The sequence below is a fragment of the Hetaerina americana genome, unplaced genomic scaffold (assembly GCF_022747635.1).
Source record: "Hetaerina americana unplaced genomic scaffold, ioHetAmer1.1.p SCAF_4, whole genome shotgun sequence".
Lineage (NCBI taxonomy): Eukaryota > Metazoa > Arthropoda > Insecta > Odonata > Calopterygidae > Hetaerina > Hetaerina americana.
The window spans coordinates 36,393,334-36,420,348 of NW_027286985.1; the positions used below are offsets into that span (position 1 = coordinate 36,393,334).

At 35.5% G+C, this 27,015-nt stretch overlaps 1 protein-coding gene across 1 annotated transcript; it reads right to left on the reverse strand.

Annotated features, from left to right (window-relative positions):
- Positions 1–1,490: 1,490 nt before the first annotated feature.
- Positions 1,491–27,015, reverse strand: LOC139692277 (rac GTPase-activating protein 1-like). Its single transcript, XM_071590358.1, has 12 exons — positions 26,765–27,015; positions 26,394–26,596; positions 26,147–26,318; positions 24,503–24,654; positions 22,477–22,669; positions 15,192–15,366; positions 12,895–13,024; positions 12,535–12,681; positions 11,625–11,875; positions 5,099–5,231; positions 4,048–4,274; positions 1,491–1,625 (listed from the first exon to the last, which is right to left on the reverse strand). The coding sequence occupies exons 1-12, from the start codon at positions 26,847–26,849 to the stop codon at positions 1,589–1,591; spliced, it is 1,905 nt and encodes a 634-aa protein (XP_071446459.1). The 5' UTR covers positions 26,850–27,015; the 3' UTR covers positions 1,491–1,588.

Here is a 27,015-nt window from a genome sequence, read left to right on the forward strand (position 1 = left end):
TAGTATTTGTCTTAATGAGTAATGCTTAACATTATTTTGAAGAGCACTTTTATTATAGATGGCAAATTGTTAAGAAAGTTAATGGATGCGCAAAGGCACCCATTAACATTATATATAGCAGTCAAATGACAAAATGTACATCTACACTGTACAGTACACATTTTAATATTTTTGTTAAGTTGGTTCCAATTACTTTTAACATATAGACAAATAAAATGTCAAAAGGTTGTACAAAATTTTAACTGCTAAAAGATGGATAGTAAAATCACATACCAGCCTTTTTGTCAAATATTTACATACTTAACACCTTTCTTCCTTGACAAATATTTTTTGAAACCCAGGAGATGATCCCCAGAAAATGAAGCCAGAGCTTGTACATTAGAATAGTCACAATTTTCAGCATTAGTAAGTCACTTTACAATATTTCTCAAAATATACTCACTTTACACTAAAGGAGCACAAATCCTCATTATGAGCTTCCCACTTTGAGGACTTGACTACCATTAGACACGAGAACTTTTCACTGGATGCTTTCAATAGGCTGTCCTTTCATTCAGAGCTCTAAATGAAGTACTCCTTTTTTGATATTGTTTGCAGTCAGTTTTGAGCATTTACTGAGAAGTTTTCAGTGCTGAAACATTTATTCAAAGCTCGATGGTTTGAATTGCAATAACTAAGGTTACCCATGTCCTATTAATGAAGTTTTACCAGCTCAATACAATTTTATAACATCACTGAAGGTACTTAAAGGAAATTGCTAACACATTATTAAACAAGGGAGATGAGAGGATGCCATAGTAAAAGTAAATTTGCATTTAAGAATTTGAATTACTTAGGCATTTCACCACCAAATAATAGTTACACTGAATACAGGATCAAGGGATTAAAATTGGCAAGTAATTAGGCAAATAATTTTGGACACCAAATGAAGCTCCTCAAACCTACAAGTCAATTTACAAGTCCAAATAATGTACTAATTCAGAACCTTCAGATATAAATATCCATATTCCAGCACTTATCACATCTACTTTTTATATTTTGAAAAAAGAATTTTTTTATTTTGGAAAGATTTGAACCCGAGTCAAACCAATGACATTATCACCACACAGCTGATTTTGAAGTCTCTTCTACATTGATCTTGTCAAAGAAACACTAATATTTATGCAAATAATTATCATAAACTGATGACAGAATTCAACGAGATTCAAAATTCTTAATCATGCCAATATAATCATATATTTTGTACATAAAAATACTAAAAAAAAGAAATTATAATAATTTACTCAAAGATACAAAATGCTCAGCCAAAAAAAAAAAACAAATGGCCAATAAATTACAAATATCAAAAGTTAAAATAGAGCAATTATACACTTTTGCTCTTAAACCAGATTTTGATATTGAAAATGAAATAAAAATCATAACCTGAACCAAGAAGCAAATTCATTGGATACTAAAAATTTTATTAAAAGCATATAAACTCACATAAAAAGCCAAAATATAGTACATATTAATAATAAAAAACCACCAGACATCAGGCACTTCCTTGAACACAAGGGAAATGGAATGAAATTGAAATTGACGCATTTCTTCATGTCGGTGTGTCGAAAAATTTCTTTCCTTTCCACCTGAAAAGATAAAAGATTAACATGTATATAATAGCATCTTTAAAAGTGAGATACATGGGTCCCATTTATTATGGTAACTGTATTTTGTGCTGAATCTTTAGTATGGTAGAATGAACCCAAAAAGTATTAAAACAGACCACAGAAGATAATCTTCAAAACGTAAAAAGATAAATTGGAACGCAGTATGCAAGTATCACAAATACAATAGTATAAAACACATACAGGGTTCGTCCGGAAAATAAGTGTACTGAGCTCAGGAAAAAAAAATTATTACACTTTTACATATCTTAAGCTAATATTCCTCAAAATAGGACCCTTGTGAGTCGATACACTTGTTCCAGCGGCGTTCCCATTCCTGGAACGCTCCCACGAAGGCATCATCGGGAACCTCTCGAAGACACGTCGTCACGGCCTCTTTGACGGCGTCCAAAGTCCCGTATCGCGGTCCTTTCAAGCTCCTCTTTATCTTCGGGAACAGAAAGAAGTCCGGTGGTGCCAAGTCCGGGCTGTAGGGCGGGTGCGGCATTGTTGCCACGCCGGGCTTGGCCAAGAAGTCCGACACGACAAGCGCGGTGTGAGACGGCGCATTGTCGTGATGCAGCCGCCAGATGTTTTTGATCGCTGGCCGGACGCGGGCGACTCGTTTTCGAAGCCTATCGAGCACTGGGACGTAAAATGCAGCATTTACAGTTTGTCGTTCAGGTACAAATTCGTAGTGGACGACTCCCCTTTTGTCAAAAAAGACAATGAGCATCGCCTTGATCCGAGATTTGCTCATGCGAGCTTTCTTTTGACGGGGTGATGATGGGGTGTGCCACTCCGCACTTTGTCTCTTCGACTCCGGGTCGTACTCAAAGATCCACGTCTCGTCACCCGAAACAACGTTCTCTAAAAAATGTGGATCATTTTTGCAGTGATCCGCAAGTTGTGTCGCGATTTCCAAACGATTGAGTCTTTGATCATCACTGAGCACTTTCGACACCAACTTTGCACAAATTTTTCGCATCTGTAATTGCTCCCTAATAATCTCGTGCACTATTGTTTTTGGCACATTACACTGCTCTGCTATCATCCGAACACTAAGACGACGATCAGAGTTCAGTACATCGCGAACTTTTCGCACATTTTCGTCGGCGAGTGTCGTTAATGGGCGTCCAGGCCGTGGTTCGTCGTCGACCTCTTCTCTGCCCTCCATGAACATCTTGTGCCACCGAAAGGTCATGTTTCTGGACATGGCTGACTCCCCGTAAGCCTGGTTAATCATACCGACAGTTTCGGTAGACGATTTCCCAAGCTTTACCGCAAATTTGATGGAATAACGCTGCTCCAAAAACTTCGGCATCGCGTTCCGTGACGTGGGTCGAGCGTGGAGGTTCGCGTTAACAGAGCTCCTCACTACACCACAGCTCAGAGCCGACTGCCTTTTTCAGCGTCGCTTGCCAACATACCCCCCTCCAATCGCAGCCCGTCAGAGCGGTGCTGGGCGCGCCTGGAGCGGCGGGAAAAAATCAGGACACTTATTTTCCGGACGAACCCTGTATTTAATGGGTTATAGCTTTCTTTTTCCCAATGCATTGCTCCCAAATCCAAACAAATTTGAGATTTATCTAGTTCATTAAACAATTTAAACTGATAACTCAACAGTGTTGTTAGCAGAAAATGTATACATGACGTTAGTTCTCATCCTTATTCAAGTATAAATTCACTTGAAAGGCCACATCATTAGTCAAATGCTGGCAATGTGATACACCCCTATGCCAATGAAGGCTCGGCATAAGACTTTTCCCATCCTAAGAGCAAAATGCTTTCTCTTTCCACTCTCCAATAAAGATTGTGAGTTCACACATTGAGGTCACCTGTTGCTAAATCACAATATATGCAAAACTTACCCTTAACCCTTTTGGAGTCAAATTACACGAGTGGTACAAGTGATAAATGCACTAGGAGGTATTTTAGTAAAATGTATCATCTTAGGATGAATAATATTCTGCAGTTATAGTTTGAGATACCGATATAGTCTTTTTAATTAAATATTTATTGAATTGTTTAATGACCACTCTGTTGCATTGCATCACCAGAAAAATGTATATATTTATTTCAAAGTTACAATATGAATTTGGAAAATATTTGTTTGCAACATTATTTTGATTTTTAGAGACAAAAGTAATAATTTTTTTTTACATTTTATCATTAAACTGCTATTGTTACATTGAAGAAATTACAAAAAATGTGATAAAGATTATAAATATGAGGAAAATTAGCAAATGGTAGCATTTTTTGGTCAAAATGAATAATGTAAGCTAATATCAACTTATTCCTGAATTTATGATGGCATTTGATCATTAGAGTCAAGTTTACAATGCATACTCAAGTAAATCAGCCAGGTTAGATTAGAGTAAAAGACAAAACCTTTATTACATACCTGTTTGAACGGGGAGTAACATTCGGTGTATTAGCTACTGAGAAAAATCTTCGTGAGCTCCCTCGGTTTAGCGTCTTGTTTTCTTTTACAGTCAGAGGAGTTCTTAGATTATCAGTTGATGGAGTCCCTATGAGGCCCTTTGACTGAGGTGTGAAGAGAGCATCATCTTCTGGATTTATGAAGGATGACCAATACTCTGATGGTATCCTCATAAGAGCCTCAATTATCTGAAAAAAGAAACAATACCAATTTCTCAAGCAAAGAAGAATTTAAATGTATACCTCAAACTAAAGCAAGACTAAAAGGACATTACCTATTAATAAAGCTAAAACACAATTTATTATAAATTTTAACAGGGACTTGGTCCAGATAAATTAGATAATACTACATATACTTTTATGCTTATTGACAAAAAAAAAGGTTTTATCCACTTACAAAAACATATTGAATTCAACATTCAATATGTTTGTGTAAGTGGATTAAACCTTTCAATAAATCATTCATGATTATTTACATTTTTATGCTTTGCTGACCATTGTAATTCCATTTCACATCCAGTTTTCATAAAATCTACAATTAGGCCAGGATGTATGGGAGATGGAAAATGTTAACAAACTACTCTTTGTTTCACTGAAGTAAAATACCAATGGATCTTTCCTCTCCATTTTATTTGGTACTAGTTTTGACGCATCAGCATCATCCTCAGGTACCGAATAAATTTGAGTGGAAAGACACATGGGTATTTTACTTCGGTGATAATGGATTTCCACAATGTTAAGACAAAAAAAAATCGAATATAATATGTGCTTCTTGATTACGTTAAATTTCATGTCAAATAGATGAGTATATGATTTAAGTCTTTCCCAGAAATTAAATATTACAATATTATTCATAATGAGAATATCTACAATATTTTACACAAATCAGCATCATGTCACTCTGACCTTAAGAATAATATCCAGTGTTTCAGAACAACAAGTGTTGTTCTGAAACACTTAATATTATTCTTGTTCATCTTCCACACATATTTATGAACGTAATGGAAATGTACCTGGTGCTGCGTCCTTGTTTCCTTATACATTGCTGCAGGAGAGACATCAATGCAAGAGTATCCAGAAACAGTAGGTCCAAACACCTTGGCAATATTTGCCACAGGCATCTTGCAATCCTGGCATGATGCAACCCTGTAAATATAGTTTTGAATAGTGATTAAAATTTGTCACTAACAAAGATGTCCCTGATCACTGGGATCAATGAGTTAGATTGAGACACTAGGCAATAGGGTATCAATAGGTTACATCTAAAAAGCAAAATACATCATCAGGACATAGTGGCAAAGGATGTTAGGATTATAAAAAACACAGGGGGATGTCTGTAAAGGGAAACTTTTAAAGTATGTAATTATGAGTGGCTTCACTTTGTAATGAGGTGACAAATTATGAAGATGGCAAAACTAGTAGGTGAGGCATGAACTTGTGCAGGTGTGATAAGTCCCTAGAAATAGTATCATGACACACAATCATTGCACAACATGAAAAAGATTTGAGGTAAACCGCAAAACTAATATGAAGATTATCAAGACCATATTGCTGCCTAGATGTACAGGGTGCGGCAGTCATCTCCAGACAAATTTCAATTTGAATTTCCAACCATATCATAGCTCCACTGGAGCTCTTGATGGCGTTCTTGAAATGTATAGGCATCTAGTAAACAGTCATAACCTCAAAATGTCCGAGATGTTGCGTACAAGTGCTGAGTACAATCAAAGAGCCGCTATTATCGAAAGTATTCGCCCAGTGAAATATTTCAATTCTTTGGGTACCCCAGATCAACTGTCTAAGATATTATGGCTAAGTATAATGCTTCAGAGAAGTCTGGAGAAGGTTTCGCTAACCCAGCTAGGAAACCTCAATCGAGGAAATGCGTATCGCAAACAGTGGCAGTTGTTGAGAAGGCTCAGGTGCTGATTTCTGAGGATCCAGTGCAATCGCTGAGGAACTTGGCATCAGAATTGAATGCAACAATTTTCAGTAGCTTAAGTGGCTAAAGCACTCGACTGGATATTGAGGGATCTGGGTTCGAATCCCAGTCAAGGCGAATGATTTTTACACTCTGAAATTGTTGCATTGAAATGCACATTAGCGGATGACTCCGTTAAAAGTTACTGTTGCGGCATCTCCCGCAGTTTCTTTGGAATTTATCAGAATTGAATGTTAGCGAGTGAACAATTCATCGGATGGCAGAGGACCTATGATACAAGTCATACACAATAAAGGTGCCACACATTCTGTCTGAGGCTCCCAGAACAAAGCGGATTGCTTGCTGCAACCTGGTATTGCGTTCTATAAAAAATGAAGCTGCAGGGCGAATCAGATTCTTTTCTGATGAAAAGATTTTCACCGTTGCTGCGAAGATCAACCGGGGAAATGATCGCTGGCTCGCCCATGACCCCAAGGACATTCTGATTGTTGCTTGAACAAAGTTTCCAGCAAGTGTTCACATCCTAGCTATTGTGTCAAGTTAGGGTGATATCATGCCAATACAATTCTTTGAAAAGGGACAAACTACCACAAAATAAGTCTATCTACAAATTTTGAAGAATGTCATGAAACCATGGATGGTGACTGTGGCCTCGGGGAGACAAATATCTTTCAACAGGATGGTGCACCAGCTCATACGAGTCATTTAGTCCAAAACTGGCTCTCAGATAACATTAACATATTCTAGTCAAAGGAGTCCTGACAAAAGTCTAAGGAGCCCGGACTTGAACCCCCTTGACTATTATGTTTGCTGCCTAGTCAAAAGAGTTACCAAAAAGATGAGGCACCTTAATGTTGTATCTTTACACATTGCTATCGTAGCAGCATTCGCGAATATGAACAGCACTGTTTTAAAGAGTGCATGCGATCGATTCAGAACAAGATTGGAGGCGGTCATTGGATCTGAAGGGGTTATATTGAGTAATGTTACTCTTGACAGATACCACTCACTACCTGTATGTAAAAGGATCTTCATTTTTGTTTCTTTTTTTATAATAAATTTGCTTTCAAATACGTTTCATTTGCCCAGATTTAAGCGCCATACCCTGTATTATACCACATTCAAATCTTATTTAACTGATTTTGGCATAATTATGTAGTGTAGTGCAGCCTCAAGTGTTAGCATTACTAGTATTAAACTTACAACCTCTATTAGAAAGTATGGTAACAAAGCAATGACTCAACTCGGAGATTAATAAATATTCATTTAGTAAAATCCCTTACTTCAATTTGCAGGTTTTACATTTTCTGGCTATTTAATTTTTTTATGGGACCTATCAAATTAAATAGCATATCAAAATACGAGGGTCATCCGGAAAGTCTTTCAAGAAAAGACTTTCAGTTCACCAAAGTCACTCAAATCGAAACAAATAAAGGGAATGTAATCAGCCTCTACTTCCCAGGTAACTACGAGGGTCATCCGGAAAGTAGTACCCGTTCGTGCCGCATGAAGTGCTGACGACGCGAGTAGCCGCTGGACGAGGTCAGATAGCTTCAGTGGCTTGTCTGCCTTCTCTGAGCCAAGTTGCGTGATGCTAGCATTGCCTGTGTTGTTTCTGTGATTGTTTACAATGTTTAAAAAAATTGAGAACGCCGCCAGTTGTGAAGTGAGGGCAGTGATTAAATTCCTCAATGCAAGAAACGTTCGCCCATGTGATATTCATCGCCAATTAAAGGAGGTGTATGGAGAAAGGTAATGGACGAGTCGTCTGTTCGGCGGTGGTGTCGCAACTTCAACATGGGGAGGGGGAACACACACGACGATGAGCGTTCGGGGAGACCGTCTGTCATTACAGACCAACTGGTGAGCTCAGTTGACGAATTCGTGAGGAACGATCGGCGCGTCACAATTGATGACATCTGTGAGCATTTTCCCAATGTTTCTCGAACAATTGTTCATGAAATTGTTAAACACCATCTGCATTATGCAAAAATTTGTGCAAGATGGGTCCCTCGCGTATCTCAATGAGCTGGCGGCGAAGGACTATGCAGCAGGAATACAGAAACTTGTCACACGTTATGACAAATGCCTTAATTTGCTTGGAGATTATGCTGAGAAGTAGTTTAAAGTATCCTCTTTCAAATAAAATTTTTTATGTTTGTTAATATTTACTTTTGTGTCTTTATTTCACGAACGGGTACTACTTTCCGGATGACCCTCTTAAGTAAAATCTGGTATGTACATAACTTTATTTCCAATATTCCAGCTTTTTTGTAATTAATTTTTTTATTCTTTCCTTTCCAAAAATTTAAGTCAACCCCTGTAATTCTTCCACGACTCTAAGCCCCAAAAATATCTTCAGCATTGGGTAAAAAAAAGATGTATGAAATAAAATTTAGTAATAGAAATAATTCAAAATCTGGAATCTTGCAAAATAGCCGGGGCAATCTTCACACATCCCACCCGAAATGGACTGACAGTATAAGTGACAGTATAAGGATTAAGAAAATTAACCTAATTGACTTGTGTATATGAAATTGATTCCACATTGCAATTCAAAAGTAAGGTAAAAAAAGGAATTTCCATTAAGGTGCTAGATAAGGTAAAAGAGTAACATATGGGGTGCGGCAACATTACTTCTTTTTTTTTAAGCGTTTTGCATTTGAAAAATGGAAATTATGTTGCCGCACTCTGTTATGCTCTTTATATTTACTCTGATAGCCCGGTTCCTATTTCACCCTTACTTGAAAAGAATAGGTAAAATATTTAACTTCTTTACTGAGACCAAAATGCACATTTTACCCTAGGCACATATTAAAAGTATAAAAAAAGGGTTTGACAGTATTTGCAGAGTGCAGATTTCTATCCCTGGCAAGTGAGTTTCCCTTTACATAGCTTGGGTATCAGTGTTGGTACTTGTTATTTCATGTTTATAATCTACAATATTATTTTAGGTTAATATTCATGTAAAATGCTAAAACAAATTCCCAGATTAGTATTAAATAAAAAGGGAAGAAGGTTGTGACATTATTATTAGGTGACCAGTCCATTTGATAGCATACTACCTTGATCAAAAATTTCCCGGAATTTATTCAGAAAATTAAAAATACAAGTTTATTCATCTAAATCTATATTGTCCCCTTCAAAGTAATCCCCATCGACTGCAACACACTTATGCCAGCGCTTGATCCAATCCTCGAAACATTTTTTATATTCGGTTTTCGGTATGTCCATCAGTGCTTCCTGCGATTTTTCCATTACTTCCTCTCGGCTGCTAAAACGCGTTCCCCGTAATGGTTTTTTAACTCGATTGAACAGAAAGAAGTCACAGGGAGCCAAATCAGGTGAATTCGGTGGCTGTTGGATGGTATTTGTTGCATTTTTCGTCAAAAAATTACGAATAATGATAGCACTGTGCGACGGTGCGTTATCATGGTGCAAAATCCACGAGTTTTCTGCCCACATTTCTGGTCTCTTTCGGCGAATTGCTTCACGCAAACGTCTCATAACGCCCAAATAATACTCTTTGTTTACTGTCTGGCCTTCTGGCAAAAATTCATGATGCACTACACCGTTGTAATCCATGAAAACCGTCAGCATTGCCTTCTTTTTTGACTGAAAATGACGTGGTTTTTTTGGTCTCGGCTCATTTGGTGAACGCCATTCACTTGCCTGATGTCTGGATTGCGTGTCGTACTCATAAACCCACGTCTCGTCTCCAGTAATGATCCTTTTGATGAATGTGGGATCGGATTCAGCCTCGCAAATCATGTCTTTTGCGACGTCAACACGGTCTCTTTTTTGCATGAAATTGAGGTTTTTTGCTGCTACACGACGGAAACCCAAATCATTAACCACAATGTCTTGGGCGGATCCATAGGCAATGTTCAAGTCCTCCGCTATTTCTCTGATGGTTAATTTGCGGTTATTGACCAACATTTCTTTTACTTTATCAATTTTTTCACCGACTTTCGATGTCGATGGTCTGCCACTGCGTTCATCATCTTCGATTGACTCACGACCACTTCTGAACCGCTCGTGCCACTGGTAAACGACCGTTTTTTTTAGAGAATCGTTGCCGAAACACTTCTCCAACATTTCCAACGTCCGTGCGCCACTAAATCCATTTTTTACGCAAAATTTAATACAAGTTCGTTGTTGCAAATTTAAATCCATTTCTGAAATTGTAAAAAATCGCCAACACACACAGAGATAGATGTACTCTTGGCTACGTAACTTTTGCAAATGTCAAGTTATGACACTAAGATTTAAAGGGAATATCAACAACAGATGTACCAATTTAACAAAAAAAACAGAACTCAAATCGGAACGATGGGAGCGCCACACGGTGGTTATTCCGGGAACTTTTTGATCAAGGTAGTATATACTGCACAATAAGTAATCATTAAGATGATAGGAATTGTCTTGATGACCTTGTAAGAATCAAAGATGTTTTCATATAATATACTACATACACTATGAAATCTGCAGTAAATATGTTATTCTATTATCACTCCATAGTGTGACCAACCAAAAATTTTTATTTAAATATTTAAAATTAATAAAAAAGAATATGCGCCTTAATGCATAAATAGAACAGCACATCATGGCCGTGAGCTTTACATACACATTTTTTCTATACGACACCTGCACATGAAGAAATATTTTGTATCAAAATAAAAATGCATGTTGACATGCAGACCCAATACACAAGTAATTCTTAAAAGAATTTTAGACAATGAAACATGGAAGGTTGAGCAAAAATTATAAAAATACAATGCAAGTGCATTTGATCACTGGGATAGGGAATATGCCTTATGCAATTAATGAAAAATCTTCACCCATCTACCGCTTTATCTCTACCGGCTTAGAGGTCTGAAAAAGTTGAAGACCATGACATAGTGGTCATAGAAACTGAGGAGTTTGATTCTCTATTTTCTAGGTTTTTTTTATTCCCCAGAGGATTTGCAGCTTGTACCATTAGTTCTTTATTGTTTTCACACTTTCTAAAACTATGCTCAGTTTCGAGGCAAAGGTACTTTTGAAGAATAATAAGTATGGGTAGAAAGCTAAAAAATATGAAAGCACTTATATTGAGTGAATTGAAAAAATAAAAGCAATACATTCTTTTATTTCATAACAATAGTTTGTAACATGCAATGATCCATTTAAATATATATTCGAGTGTCATGAGTTAAACTATGCCCATGACATTGCCATGTTCAGCATCATTAGCACATCCATAAAGATAAGAGTATTGTATTGATACTAATTATATGGCCTTCAATAAAAAATACTGACAGATAAAGCACCTTTAACATTCTACCAAATGTGGCAGCGATTTAAACAAAAATATTGTTTTACTAGAATTCCTGGCGTGAGTCTTTTCCATGGAATACCCTGATTATCACAAATTTCCCTGAGATCTCACCTACTTTTCAAGAGTTTTGAAACCCCCTAAGATTTCCTAAATTTCCACATTTCCTTGTTATGTGGGCACAATGTAGGGAAGTCAAACTCTATCCTTAAAACTCACAAAAACCATCCAATAAAAAAGAAGAAACTCAACACCCAACACTAACTTCTACAAGACTTACTTCTGTAAATGAAGAGTGAGATATGCCAAAGTATCCCGGTTTGGTTTTGGCAACTCTGATATGGCCTGATACAGCAAAGCAATTGAGTCTCCAGGGTCATTCACTTCTGCCGCTCTAGCAAAGTCATGCCACAAGGCACGTGTTATCAAGGGCTCACTCAGGTTGCGGAGGAAGTCTTTCAAGACGCCACACACCACATGAATATCATATCCATGGAGATTGGGGGCACCTTTCCCACGTAGAAATTTCTCCTGTTTACAAGAGAATGAAACATGAGGGTTTTAAACACTAAATTTACAACATTAAGTTCAAATATGTTGAGCCTTCACAAATGTGTAGAGGAATAGTTCCATTTTGCTGTCCCTCTAAGATGGAACTAGCGAACAGATTAAAGTTCAGAATGAGCAGAAAATGCAGTGAATTCCTAATTATTATACTTAACATCAATATAAGAGATGATTTTTTTATCTATACTTGTACAGGTACATCACCATCAATCACCTGCTCCCATTTTGATATGATCAAATATATTGACCACTGATAATCAATTACCAATGACCATGGATGAAATTAATAGAAGCATCAGCATATGCATGCCTAAAAGATATCCCTAGGCTTACGAAAATTCTAAGGATAAAGGAGAAGGCATCAGGTAAGCAATCAAGAGGGGCTAAAGTAGCCCCATGAGGAAAGCAAATACCACTAAGTTGTGCAATATATACCCTTTAGTGTTATTAATTATTTAAAAAATAATATAATGAAACAAGAGCATAGTGTGAAAATATGCAACATAATCAAGAAAATTATTATGATATCTAGGAAGCAAATGCCATGTTGTTGGAAGGTAGGTTATGATCATATGGCATGACCTATGAAATGGATGCAGTACTCTTTTTCTGACTGATCTTACCTTCAGACTTTTAACTTCTTTATCTGATCCTGGTATTCTGTATATTCCAACTTCATTGAGACCCCTGGATTCAACCTCATTAATACAGTGGATAACAATGGATGGCACCATTGGAACACTCATTGGGGCATAATCAGCAATCGAAGCCTAATTATGAAAACACAAAAGAAGAAAATGTTTTCTCAGTCTTAATTTTGAGTTCATAAGAATAAACTTCAATATACATGATATATTCAAAGAATGTTCAACTTCAGGAAATATTCCTAAATTTACTTGACACCAAAGGCACCCTGATAATATCAGAGTCAAAGGGGAAAGTGCACCCAAATTCTGATATAAGAATAATCTAGAAAAACTTACCTTTTGACCCTTTTTGATTGTTGGAGTGCTTCCACTAGGAACACAAGGCAATGGCACTTCTTCTTTGCACTCAGGGTGGCTGACAACTTTGCAATCACTGCATTTCAATGCCATTTTTCCAAAATTAATTCTGCAAGAAGACACATACACAATATAAAAATACAAATATCACTGTTTAGCAATTGGTCATATTACAAAGAGCTCACCAGGACCATTAGTTAAGTCTGTATGTCTTAATTCTTAATCTACAACTGTAATGCAACTTCATTTCAATAATAACCAGGCTAATGATGCCAATCAAAATATAAAATACTGATCCAAATATCATTTATTTGGCCAAATTCTCTCATATCAAGTTGTACCCACTACCTATCCTTTGGAGAAAATAAATAAACGCAATAAAATCATTTTAATCCATTAAGTAAGCTAAAATTAGTTAAAAAGTGATTTCTATTTCATTATCACTAGTGATAAATATACCGGTACACTTTTTCACACCCCAAATTTTTTACAGGCTACAAACTATAAAAAGTACCATTTAAAAAACAGATATTTAAACATAATACTTCCCAAATTCAAGAGTATGTTCAATTTAACTTAAGATATTCATCTTTATTTAGGCAAAACAGATTGCTAACAATCATGATTCCATTTCAAATATTTTTTAAGCCCATTAGTATTCACAATAAAAAAATATTGCTTTCCAAAAATTTTCCAAGGACCATTAATAATCATAAAACCTATTCTTCGGATCCACTATTGATACAAAATATAGGCAATATAATATAAGTATGTATTTACATTTTAGTCGAAGTTTGCAAATGGCCAAAGTCTCGTAACTTGCAATTTTAGTTGTTTATTCTTGTCTTCGATGAAATTGTGTTCTTAGACTGATCCAAAGTCACATTAAACCTCAAGGTAAACATAAGTATTCTGCCCAGCTTTAAATTTTAGAAACTGTGCAGAAAAAACATTTCAACAGGTAGTATGTTTCTGATTAGTTTCTCACTAAAAATTAGGGCGGAATACATGAATAACAAGGAAAAGGTGAACATGTGCACGTAATTATGCTAATTTCCTGTTCTGTCATCAATTCTGAGGATAGGAATTAAGCGAACCAGGTGCTTGGAAGGTAAGAATGGAACACTGTAAAAAGAGAAAAGGCTGGGAAATTTGAGAGGGACTGGCTGTTTCTCAAGAACTAAGGCCATGGAAAATTCAAAGACTAATAACAAGATGATAAATTATAAAAAATAAAGAGGCTAAGGCAACTGATGAAAATAAAAGTTAAGTATTAGCTCTAAATAGATTAGGTTTAAAAGGCTGGAAGATGGTGAAATCATATTACGAAGAATGTCAATTTTTCATTACACAAATCAGTCGCTTTCACACTTGACAGATAGCTCAATAAAAACAAATCACTTTTGCAAATGGAAATAGTCCCATCAGTATGGTGGTAAAGTAGACCATTGTCAAGTCTGCTTTACTGTCACACTGATTTTCATGATCCTCTTGTGTACTCCCCATTCTAGAGTACTCTTCATCAAACTGGTTAACCGCCTGTGCAACTACTATAGAATTACTCCACCAACTGAATCATTTCTTTATTACCATCATCCATCATTACATCGCTCCCTTCAGAAACTCAACACATAACTCCATTTTTTCATCCTTTGGGGTATCCCATCTCTACCAAAATTGATTGCCAGAAAATTAAGGAGATGTTAAAACTTGAACACACCTTGTATTTTAAGGCTAGACTTCAAAATTGGCTGAAGAACATTGGAGCTGAACATATGATATGAAACAAGTACATACTTATTTCATAAATACAAAATATTCAATTTCATACACCCTGATTTTAAATTTTTCTGATGTTGCGCCATTTCACTTTTGTTGAGCCCATTTACTTATATGAATCATGTGAATCTTTATTCTATTATTTTACTTCCATTCTCACATTTTCCCCAATTTTTTCTCAAGTTCAGGTTCCACATCCTTTAACTATACAGTGACAGTTTTCCATTATGAATATTTTGACGAATTGGCCAGCTTATAAGAACTCAAGAAAATATAGAACACAATTGATTCTTAAAAAGCAAAATAATCATTTCCATGCAAAAGTTACTACATATAAAACAATACTGTAAAAGAAATGCCAAATGGTGGAAAATTGCCGTAACCACAAAGGTATAAAATGCTCCTTCATACATAAACGATTTATAAAAATACACCAGTAATGTCAAATAACATTTGTGAGTTTTTGGAAAAATTTTTAAAGTAGGAGTGAAACTGACCTTTTCCCACAAGGAGTGCATTCTTCTGACTTAATAATAGTCTTCTCTGCAAAACAATGTTGTCTGCTGTTTATTCTTTTCACTGCTTCGAAAGCCATCCCAATATCTGGAGCAAGCCAACCACCACCTGACTGCCTTCCCCTTGTTTTCTGACTACCAGACCATTCATCTGAATCTTAACAGAAAAATATTTTACATAATTTTTTAGAAGACATCAAAGTATGAGGCAATGAAATTATTTCACAATTCAGATATTTTCTTGTTTTTTCATGCTTATCTGAAATAGCCAAATGCTATGCTGTTAAAAAATTAACAATAGTTGCCATTACCATTAAATATTATCAAAATGTACAACCAAAAGAACAAGCTTTACATTAATTCCCATAGTAAAATTGTAGATGATTTTTAAATATAGATGCTAAGTAAAGAAAATATCAGTTACGAATTTTAAATGGAGTATAGATCTGAAACTTTGTCTTTGAGGCAAGAGGATGAGTCTAGAAGGTATCGAGATGTGGGTAATAAGAAAAATGCAGGATGGAACACAAATAAGGAATTTTTTTAAATGGTGGGAGAGGAAAGGAAGATCCTTAAGTAAACACAAAGAAAGCGGAAAATGTAGGTGGAGGAAAAGCTGAAACGTAGAGGTATGTTGAATATCATGATTGAATGGAGAATATTAGAGAAGCAGAATACAGATGAGAATTGGCTAGTTAGATAACATGAAATAAAGAATACAGTGGCTGAAAAAGGAAATAATGTTGAGCAAAGAGGAGGAAATAGCTTGTATCTAGAGCTCTAAGAGTTGTAATGTATATAGAGTGGAACCTTGTAATACGAGGATGATCCATTCAGCAACCTTTCTTGTAAAACAAAACTCTCATAAAGTGAATCATTTTTTTCCATTTAAAGTAATGTAAAATATGATAATGCGCTCCATGCCAAAAAAAAATACATTTTGTGCAAGGTTTAATCAAACATAAAAATATAGACAATATTTAGAATTGCGGTTAACGTCCACCTTTACTTCAATCGTGGAATGAAACCACTGGGAATACGGATTCCATTCTTAGAATACAAAAAGCATTCAAAATAATTTGTCTATTATTTATGATATTTCTATGAGAAACCTGTCGTGAAATACTTGTTTTTACAGACTACAATATTTTTTTGAAAATACAGCATGACATTTCCTAAATTTTTAGCATGGATAGCCAGTCTTAATAGGGTAATGCTTCTCAATACACTATGCAACAGAGCATTATAGCCTTCATCCGTTCCTATATCGTGGAATTAACCAACCAGGAATGCCAAAAAGTATGTGCATTCCTTTCACCACATCAAGCTTCTACAAGCTACTCGATGGGTAGAATAGGCATGGGTATAAAATAGGCACAGTAAACATCCAAAACTGCCTTGACTACCCGACGAGGTAGATTGAAAGAGGAATTGGTATAAAAAAGTAAAATTCTGGAGGGCACCCTCCTAAGATTTATTTTTGTCTGTTACTTCACTCTTTTGCGGTATTGAAGGATATTGAAATAGAAATTTAAATGAATTCCCTTATTAGACCTAGTTCATCAATCTACCCCAGGCTAAAGACATTAACAAGTTCCTTCGTCATGGGATTTCACTGAATTCCTGTACACAGGTAACCAAATTTAAAGGCAAATGCTTACCCCATCTATGCCCATTCCAAACTTAATTGCACAACAATAGTTCACGTTCAATGCCATGCATGGTATTACCAAAACTTTAGCTTACTTGAAAAAATCATGTAAAGTCAAAAACTTGAATGTAGTATATGCTGACCAAACATTTTGTTGTTTATTTCTAACTTGAAATTAGTTAAAAACACTTTTCATTCCATGTGACCACATCAAATTCCGCAAAGCTAATTTTTTACCCTCACACACTGCGCATGCATTTCTCATCAACAAAAACGCGACTACACGGCTATAAATAGAACTTAAAATTTTGAACGAGTGATGTTAATCGACCATAGGACGGTCAAAACCAATAAAAAATGTCAAAGCAATATCCTAGAACATCAACATACCTAAAAATTATCAAATATGTAACTGATAAAGACGTCTCAACAAAGTTAAAATTACAGGTATATCACAAAAATTACATAATATGAAAGAGTTAAATTAAGCAAAACCAATAAAGAATTTCATTATAAGAATCCTCTTATACCTTTACAAAATTATGGAGGGAAGTAAGCATGTAAACAAAAACTAGCCCATCTTGCAAGGCATGTTATTAGATATCATCAGGTAGTTATACCTTTCTCCCTGTGACCCAGTTAAAATTAACAAAACAAGGCCATGCATCAGTTAGTATATGTTTTCCTCTGTGACACTTTAGGTTGATTATTTTTTATTAGGTAATCTACTGGCTAAGGTAGGTTTTGGATGGACACAACTACCAAATAAATCTCTCTCTCTCTCTCCTAAGTCTCTCCAAACAAAACAACCCAACTTCCTGCTCTAAAAAAAGCCCATGTTAATCTCTGTACATTTCCTTCCTCCCTCCATTCCATCCAACATCCATTCTATTTCTGCCCCCTCCTTGTTTTTGAACATCCCATTGCCAATCAATATGCTTTGCATCCATTTTTCTGTCTCCTCAGGATTTCTCTATGCATTCTCCATTCCTCCAGCATCATATCTAGTACATTTGCTTTCAATATTGTCCGCTTCACCTCCTCCATTCTTCTCCACACCCACATTTCAAAAGCCACCAAACCACACCTATCATCTTGCTTCTACAACAATGCTTCGGAACCATATGTAACTACTTTGCATATCAAAGTTTAATGAGCCCTTTCTTGACATTCTTACTCAACGTCTGTCATCACTTTTCTCCTTGTGAAAGCTTCTTTGTCTAGTGCAATTCTTCTCCTTATGTCCCTACTACTTTGACCATTTTGGTCCAAAACCCTTCAGAGATATATAAACTGTTTTATCTGCTCCGGATTTTAACCTCCTATTTTAATGTTTAGCTTATGCTTTCTCTTTCTAGAAAACCACATGACCTTTGTTTTATTTATATTGTTTCTCATCCCATACTTATCCCACTAAATTACAAATTACTCAGCAATGTTTGCAACCCCTTTGCAGACTGACAAACTAAGCTTCATCATCAGCAAACCTAACTGATTTCACATATTCCCCACAGACTTTCATTTCTATCTCCAGTTCTTCCCATACCTCTTTAATCATTTCCTTCACATATATGTTGAACAGCAATGGTTATATGGACAACCCTACCTTACTCTTCCTAGCACTGCCATTACGGACTCTCAATCTCCCACACGCGCCCAAGAAGTTAGAAAAGTGCAGGTTACAGATTAGCCTCCTATCCCTCCAATCTATTCCTATTTTCTGCAATATATTCATTAGTTTTTCCCAATTCACTCTATCAAATGCCTTTTTGAAATCTACGAAACAGGCAAATACATCCTGATTTATGTTGATAAGCATACCTAAATGGTAGTCAAAATCTGTAGTTTCCAGGATAAAATTATACCTGTCTCATTAAATGACAACATCTGAAATGATATATTTCACACAATTTCTGGATCCATACTTAGGAGAATGCATGCACTAGCAGGCTGAGAATGCATTTTTTAAGTTTTTATGTGGTTAGTTCGGTACACATGCTAAAATTTTAGCAGGTGAAAAATACCTTAACCAATACCTTCCAAAATTAGACCTCAATATGATGCAAACCTGTGTTTCCATGTTGATTGATATTGTGTGGTGGAAGAGGGGGTCGATGGTAGCTCTGCACCATTATTGGAGGTGGAGGCATTGCATGGCCTGTGCTGCCATTTTGGTTCTCCTTAGAGAGGATCTCTGGATATCCACCGACGGAAACACAATAATGGAGAAACACATGAACATTGAGCAACTTCACCAGTCTCAGAGTAAGATTGAATGATGACACTGACACCACCCAGAAGAAACCATAGAGAGAGACCTAATACAAGAGATTATGTCAGAAGGTGCACAACATTTGTGAGTTTTAATGAGTGAGAAAAATTCATTACAGTGCAACTTCCATTTGTGAGATGAAATGTGTAGTCCAGACCAGAAAATGTTAGAAGAAAAGATGTTAAAGTCAAAAGGTGAAAAACAGCAAAAATGACACACTTGGGAAATATATGTTTAGTCAAACTCATCTATCATGAGCATGGTTACTACAAGATCTCAGCCACTGTGTCCCAATACAAAAGAGTTTTTAAGAAATTGCAAATTAGAAATTTTTGTTTTGTACATTCCAAAGAGAAAAGCCCTCGTTCTGATGGTATAGCGGAAATCTCATATACAGTAGAATCTCACGATGAGTATAATTCATTCTGTGATCTTTCTCATACAGCAGAACACTCGTATAGTGAAGCAACTTTTTGCACATTAATTAATACAAAAATCTGTTCCATGCCAAAAAAAATAAATTATGAGCAAGGTTTATTAAAATTACAAAATGCATAAATTGTTTAGGATCATGGATCATGTTCATCTTTCCTTCTTTAGTGGAATGAAGCAACCAGGAAAAGCAAGACTCGATTTTTAAAAATAAAAAATAATCGAAATAAAGGGTTTATTATTTATGATATGTACCTAATGACTTTTTTTACTAGAAAGCTGTCTAGAGACATTTATTTTGGCCAACACTTCAAAATTTTATAAAAAATTATTTGGAATAATCATTATATCAATTACTGGCATGCATTGCCACTGCCTTATTAGGGCAATCCCTTGTACGCATGGTACAATGCAGTACCCATGATCCAATATACCCATGATCTCCTCATCACATTTAACTTGCTGCTTTGGACACTTTTAGAAGGCTCGTGGAGTTTCTGAATCGTAAACAAGCAGTGGTTTAGTTTCCAATTTGCCACTTGCATTTGCACAAAATAGCAGATCCAAAATCCTTTACTTGGCTTGTGGACAAGCAATGCATTCTCCTCTAATGTTGCATGTAAAACAGAGGTTCACTTTGGCATCTTTTTCCACAAGAGAACAGTCTCATCACAATTAAAAACATTTTCAAACTGCTAACCCTCAGAATCTAAGTGTTTCTGGCAGTCACCGAAGAAGTTCTCTGCTGCCTTTGACTTGCTTGCTGCTTCAACTTTGACTCTCTGCTGACGCTTTGACTTTGACTCTCTGCTGCCTTTGCCAAGAGCTTGCTGCTTCAACATTCCTCAAAATATTGCCGTGGATGCCGGTTCTTCCTGTTGACTTCTTAAACCGAGCACAGCTCCCCTAATAAAATCTACAGCAATTGATGATCCTGACATTAACGAGGTCAACAATATCACTTCCCCCTTCTCACAAATGATATTTTTGTCAATAGTGTGGAATTGCAATTGCTTTACCTTCATCCATACGAGAAGCAACCTTGCAACATCGTTGAGAATACATGACCGTACGAAGATATTCTTGTCACTCTCTTTGAAGCATCTATCTCCTTAATTTTGACCTTGTTCATGAAGAAATGAAAATTGCTGATGTTGAATAATTGTTTACGTGCGTACTTGATCAGCCACACTCAAACTTTGCTTCCAATCTTCAAAGGCATTACTTTTCATTTTTAAAGTTATTTTTATTGTTTTTTGGCTTGCCTCTCACATATTTTTCTTTTAGTCATTTTTAAAACTATGAAAAAAATATTATTTCACTTTGTATCAAAGAATCACTAATACTAAACCTGAACACAAGTTGGGAAAAATCTGAGATCACTAGCGACACTAAGATACTTGTGGAATGAGCACTTAACACAAAATGAAGTAGCAGGAAGGCAAAGATTTTCCGAATTGCCCATCCCTCATGGCTTGTTATGCAAAAACTCACTCCTTAGGCAAGTGATTCTCAGGACCAACACTTTAGTTCATAAGGTGAACTACTCGCTAGGCAAGGTGGTAATTAAGCGAGGTTCCAATGCACCTAACTTACAACAGGAATGCTTCCCCTTAACTTTTCTGTTAATAATAGCTGTGGATTGGTTTATTTCTTTGCTTCCAACCAGCTCTTGAGACTAAACCCAACACAAAATGGTAAACACTGGTTCTGGATGTAACATTTGCACTTAGTTGGGGTTATTTAACACACAAACCTCATAAGATCATACTATTCACCACACATACCATTCATAAGATCCTACCTTTAGCATTAAAAAACATCCAAATACTATAATTTGTTGCCCTTAATAGATAGTGTTGACTCTCAAGGTATATCCCAATCAAGCTTGCAATTTTATGTAATAATTTGGAATCAGGAGTATAGTCACCGAACAACAAAGTGAAAAAGCCATTCTTTAATTTCATAGAATCATCTACCCTGAGTGTGAAAACTAAGATTAGGATCTCTGTCAGAAAAACAAAGAGCAACACAAACATAAATTTGAGAAATCATAAGGGGAAGTAAGGAGATTACAGAGTATATTTTAGGGAAGCAAGATAATTGATGATGGAAAATAGAAGTCCACAGCTAACAATAGCACAAGGCAAGCATTCAATGGGAAGAAAAATTTAATACCCCCGAAAAAACTAAAGTTTTTTCAGTATAAGAAAGAATAAACAAACCAGGCAATATAAGATGGCAAAATTAACAAACGTGAAGAGATACAGTAGAACTACTGCCAGCTCAGCTGATCAAAATGTAATAAATAACAAAGGTTATGGAATGCTCAAAGAAATCATGTGCACACTTTAAGAGAATTGCAAATACAAGTTAACAGCAGTATTAAATTAATACCAGGAAGAATAGGAGTATGCTAAACATAAGAACAATACAGTGCAAATAACTAATTATACATTTTTATCCTCAACTGGATGTAGAAAAATTATAGTTAGCAGGCCCTGAATAAATTTTACCACTGTAAATTACATTCAAATTTTACAATCAATGCATAACGCTGTCCTTCAAATTTCTTGGCATATACTTTAAGCCTAATCTTGTAAAGCCATAAATAGAGCTATGCACATAATTTAGCATATTAGCATTTTACAATGCCTTGAAGAATTGATTTTTTATTACAAAACAAGAAGATAAAAATCAAATAAAATTAGTTCCTTTCTTCATGGCAGAAGAAGGGTTGCACAAGGATTCAATATACAAGTGATCCTAAAATCAATAATTCATTTATCAGGATCAGGAAAAATTCCAATCATTACTGAAAACCTTGCAATCAGTTAGCCATACTGGATTTTTCGATTTTATATGCATATAGCAAAATCAAATAACAAAAATAAATGTAGCATCACACTTACCATTCAATGAAGGAGCTGTTGGCTGTGTCTTATGAACCTGGGGGTTTGGTGGGAGAGGAACTGCCCTCACATTTTCTTTGTTACCCCCCGTTTCAATTTTGCAAGTGGCATTCACAGGGCCTTCTCTTGAAACACGAACTGTTGTGGTTGCAATCAAGTGATCCCCTGATGAAGTTTCAATTTTGCGACTCTTCTGTAAAGTTAATGCAAATTATATAATTTGGATTATAAGCATATCATATGATGTGTAATTTTATGGATAATATGGATGGATACATTTTTAGCATTAAAATTTATAGTAGAATGATTTCATAAAAGTTTAATCTAAAAAAACATGAGCATTAGGAAAAAATCACAATTCATTCAACTTTCATATTTTTTTAATTTCAGAGAAAAGTCACTTTTCAATTTTTGAATGTCATTAGGTATGGAACTATTGAGCATGAAACAGCAGTAGGAATATGCACCAGGTGGATATACATGGATTGGAAAAATTATTCATTACAGAAAGTGCAGTGAGCAGTCATGTAGTCTGCCTACAGAAATCTGAGATGGACAGAAACAGGACAGCCAGCAAGATGCTCACTTATTGTAGGCTTGATTTGTGTACAAATAAAAAAAAACTTTTCCCCAATGCTTTTTGTTTTTCAGAAGGTATTCTTCCCTAAACCACTTTTACATTCCCATGCACTACATTAATTTGAACCATTCTTTTGTTAAATAAATCAACAAGCATCTAAATTCAGTAACTAATCATCATTGATTATTTATACAGTTAGTAAAAATATGTGTCACTTAGGATGGGATGAAAGCATAATCTGGTACATACTAGGCAAGGACAAAGTAAATCATGATTACAGATTCTTTCCCTGATGTTCAAGGACCAAATATTTCTTTTCTTAGGTGTTTAAATGAATGTCACCGCTTTCAGCAATTTTAATTAATGCATACTATTGTTATAATTCTATATTACTGTCATGGAAAATGAAACTGGAATACAAAATTATTTAATGAGGCCCTTTGTAGGAAAGAATATGACAAAAGGAAATTCGAAAGCCTATGTCCACTATTTAGTCAGTAAAATTATAAAGCAGTTAGTGAAGCTCAACGATTTCCACATTCCTGCACTCAGAAATCAAATAATTAATAATAACTTATAAAATTAAACTATAAATTATTACTTTATATTAAAATATAAATTATAACTATTAATATAACTGATCAATTCAATGTTTCCATGCTTAACTTTGTGGAAATCCAATAGCATTGAAGTAAAATATACCAATGTATCTTTCCACTAAATTTTTTATTTGGTACAACTAGTTTCCACGCATTGGCATCATCTGCAGGTACCAGAGGATGATGCCAATGCAACAAAACTGGTTGTACCAAATAAAAAATTTAGAGGAAAAACACATGGTATTTTTACCACAGCGATAAATGATCATCCCGAATCCAGCATTTAATGATTGAAAGTGGTATAGGAAGAAACAGCACCAGATAGCCAATTTTTTTAGTGTAATCAAAAATCAATTTCTAATGTCACATGGTTCACCATTGCTAATATTTTCAGACCTGGACATAAAACATGCAAAAAGTAATATTTTCAACACATCCCAGGACAAATTATGCAGATAAAAATATTTCTAATTTTATTAATAAGGTAGAGGAATTAGTGATTTCCACTATCCTTTTAATGCCATTCCCTCGGTTGAAGTTTTCAAGCTTACAATTGGAAACTAATTTACAAACAGTACTGATTGTTATTAAATAATTGATAAATGTTGCTATATTTAATTACTGTTAAAGTTTTATTCAGCAAATCAATATTGCTATAAGTACTTACAATTAAAGTGTTGATAATGGATAACTTGTCATAGTAACACCTATGAAAGATTTTTTGGTGCATGAAATCAGCATTGTAACTCAGAAAATTCTCAAATTCAGAATGATGAAGGCTCTCCATTTTCCAATTTTTCCAGACCCAATCACAATTTTGAAGCTAATAACAACAAAAAGCACTTACGCTGGAGTTGCTAGATGATTTTCTACGCTTAGCAGCCTGTGAATCGCCACCATCAAGTGAGGGTCTAGCCTTCCATTTTTTCCCAGATCGCAAGTAGGAGTTGTCAAGGTCATCTTCGGATCGTGAAAAGCTCAAGTCGGATAGAATTGAACCTGCAAAATAGTTTCACTCTAGTTATCCTCCAAAAACATCAACATTTATATTTCCACATGCACATACACCCAGTTCAGAGAGTATATATTTCAAGAAAAACATGCAGAAGAATAAAGAATGTTTTCTCAGTTTATTAAAACTGATAAGAACTGTAACCACAAAATGCAATCTCATTTCACTCCAACAAATTCCACACATACTGGAGGAAAGAAGTAAAAGGCAAGTTAAATGGAATTTATAACAATAGCACATTAAGTTTCTTCTCTCAAATTCACTTTTATCAAAAGTCAAGGCAGTAATTACCAAAACTTCCAACACAAAAGATGAAATTTCCTAAACAGAATTCACACTTCAATGGGCATACGGAGAAATAATGGGGATTTTTAACTGCAATAGAGTCTTAGTTCAGATATCAGATCTTCCATGCTTGGATTACATGGAACGTGTTGAGTGAATGTGAGAATGACTAGCAAGAAATACACATCTTCAGTAGATAAATGTTTTACTGAATAAAGATTGCAACTGCATTCACTAAGGACCATAATCCACCAAATGCTAAGCCAGGTCTCCTGCAAATTACAACTTTTTCCAAAATGTTCAAGGAAATTGTGTGTAATAAAATGAAAACTTATCAATGCTGGTGCTATTCATCATTCATATGATTAATTCAACAGCACCATTAAGTATCCACAACGCTTATTACAAACGTTATTATAATGTACCGTTAAAAAATTGTCACTTTCCACTTGAAGCAACTCTGATCAAATGCTTCTAAAATGTCTAATACCTGAAGAATTGAAGGACCTTCAGAAACTGAAGAAATTGCAACTTTTGGTCGAAGAGTAACAAAATGGCCAATTTTCCTAAACTACCGTTACCATTGAAAAGATCAATTGTTGATTATCCCACTCGGCTCTATTGATTTTTAATTCAGATGACGGAATCACACACAAGTCTTGTAGGTAGATTTCACACTGTATTATTTAAATAACCACGTGAATTTACAAATGTCTTCTTTGTGGAATTGTGGTCAATGTCAGTTCACCAATTACCTACTTCATACACAAACCCACTTAGCTGTGGTGATTTTGGGAACACTCTGAGAAGAGGATCAGTTAAATTTCCATCCAATAATTTGGACATCTTGGGAGAAGTAAAAATATGCAAATGAATAACTGAAACCGCTTAAAAATGGCATCAATGGCAATTTGAGAATAACAGTAGCATTCATCAGTAAAATCTGAGGTAGAAATTACATACATAATGATCTTAAATCTGTGGCCAGATTTCGGTTTAAAAGCTCCAATATTTACAATATTAAATGCCCGATTATGATACAAGACCTGAAAGAAAATATCAGAAGAAATAACAATTCCCGCATACGAAAAAAGTTAACGTCAAAAGATGGTGTGCTTCTGCAATAGTTGGGGTAATATATTAAATTTCTAAAGATCAACCGCAAACGGAAAGTAATCAAAATTTACATCTTACCCGTACTATCAAGTTCAGTGATAGTTCTCAGTCGGTCTTCATCGACGCCTACGCGACTGTTTCTTCCACTTCTTAAAGTCGAATTCAAAAACGCCAACTTTTCCTTTGTTTCGTCGTTTAGTTTGCTCTGCTGTGGAACTAGCAAGTCCCTAATCAATGCTATTTGCCTTTCCTGCAAAGAGAATTCAAGGTCTTAGAGACAACTCAACCAAAACAACTCAACTAAATCTATGAAAGATTTCCATACCGATGCCTGCCTCTCCAACTCGATCCGCCTGCTTCGTTTCCTTTCTTGATCTAACATCTTTCTTGCACACTGAAGTTTATTTTCTGACACAGACAATTCCTTCTGTGAGTTGACGAGTGCTCCCTGTAACCGCGAACATTCTTCAACGGCTGAAAACCACTGTAGTCTGCACTCCTCTTGGTTGAGAGCAAAGCGTATAAATTCTGGAAGCCAAAATGATACCATTGAAATTTAGTTTCATTCACATATTTTGTACATCACAACATATTTTCACGGCGATACAATAAAAAATGAATTTAGGTGAGTCATCTGCCTCCCAAGATGCCAAAATAAATTAGAGCCTAAATTCCTCGTCAAACGTGAATACCTACCTTGTTCACATCCATCAACCAAAATCCCTTGAAGTCTTGTTATGTCATCATACAATGCTCCCAGTGATAAACCGTCCTCGGCCATTGTATATGCTCAATAACTACGCAGTGGTTAACAAAAAGTTATAAGATAGCAGCAATTAAAAGTTGCTATGGTTATCACTATAAAATTATAATTAATGCACTCCTAAATCCAACTAACAAACACGCCTGGTTCCGTCCTCCACCAGTATATAACCAGCATATTCTTT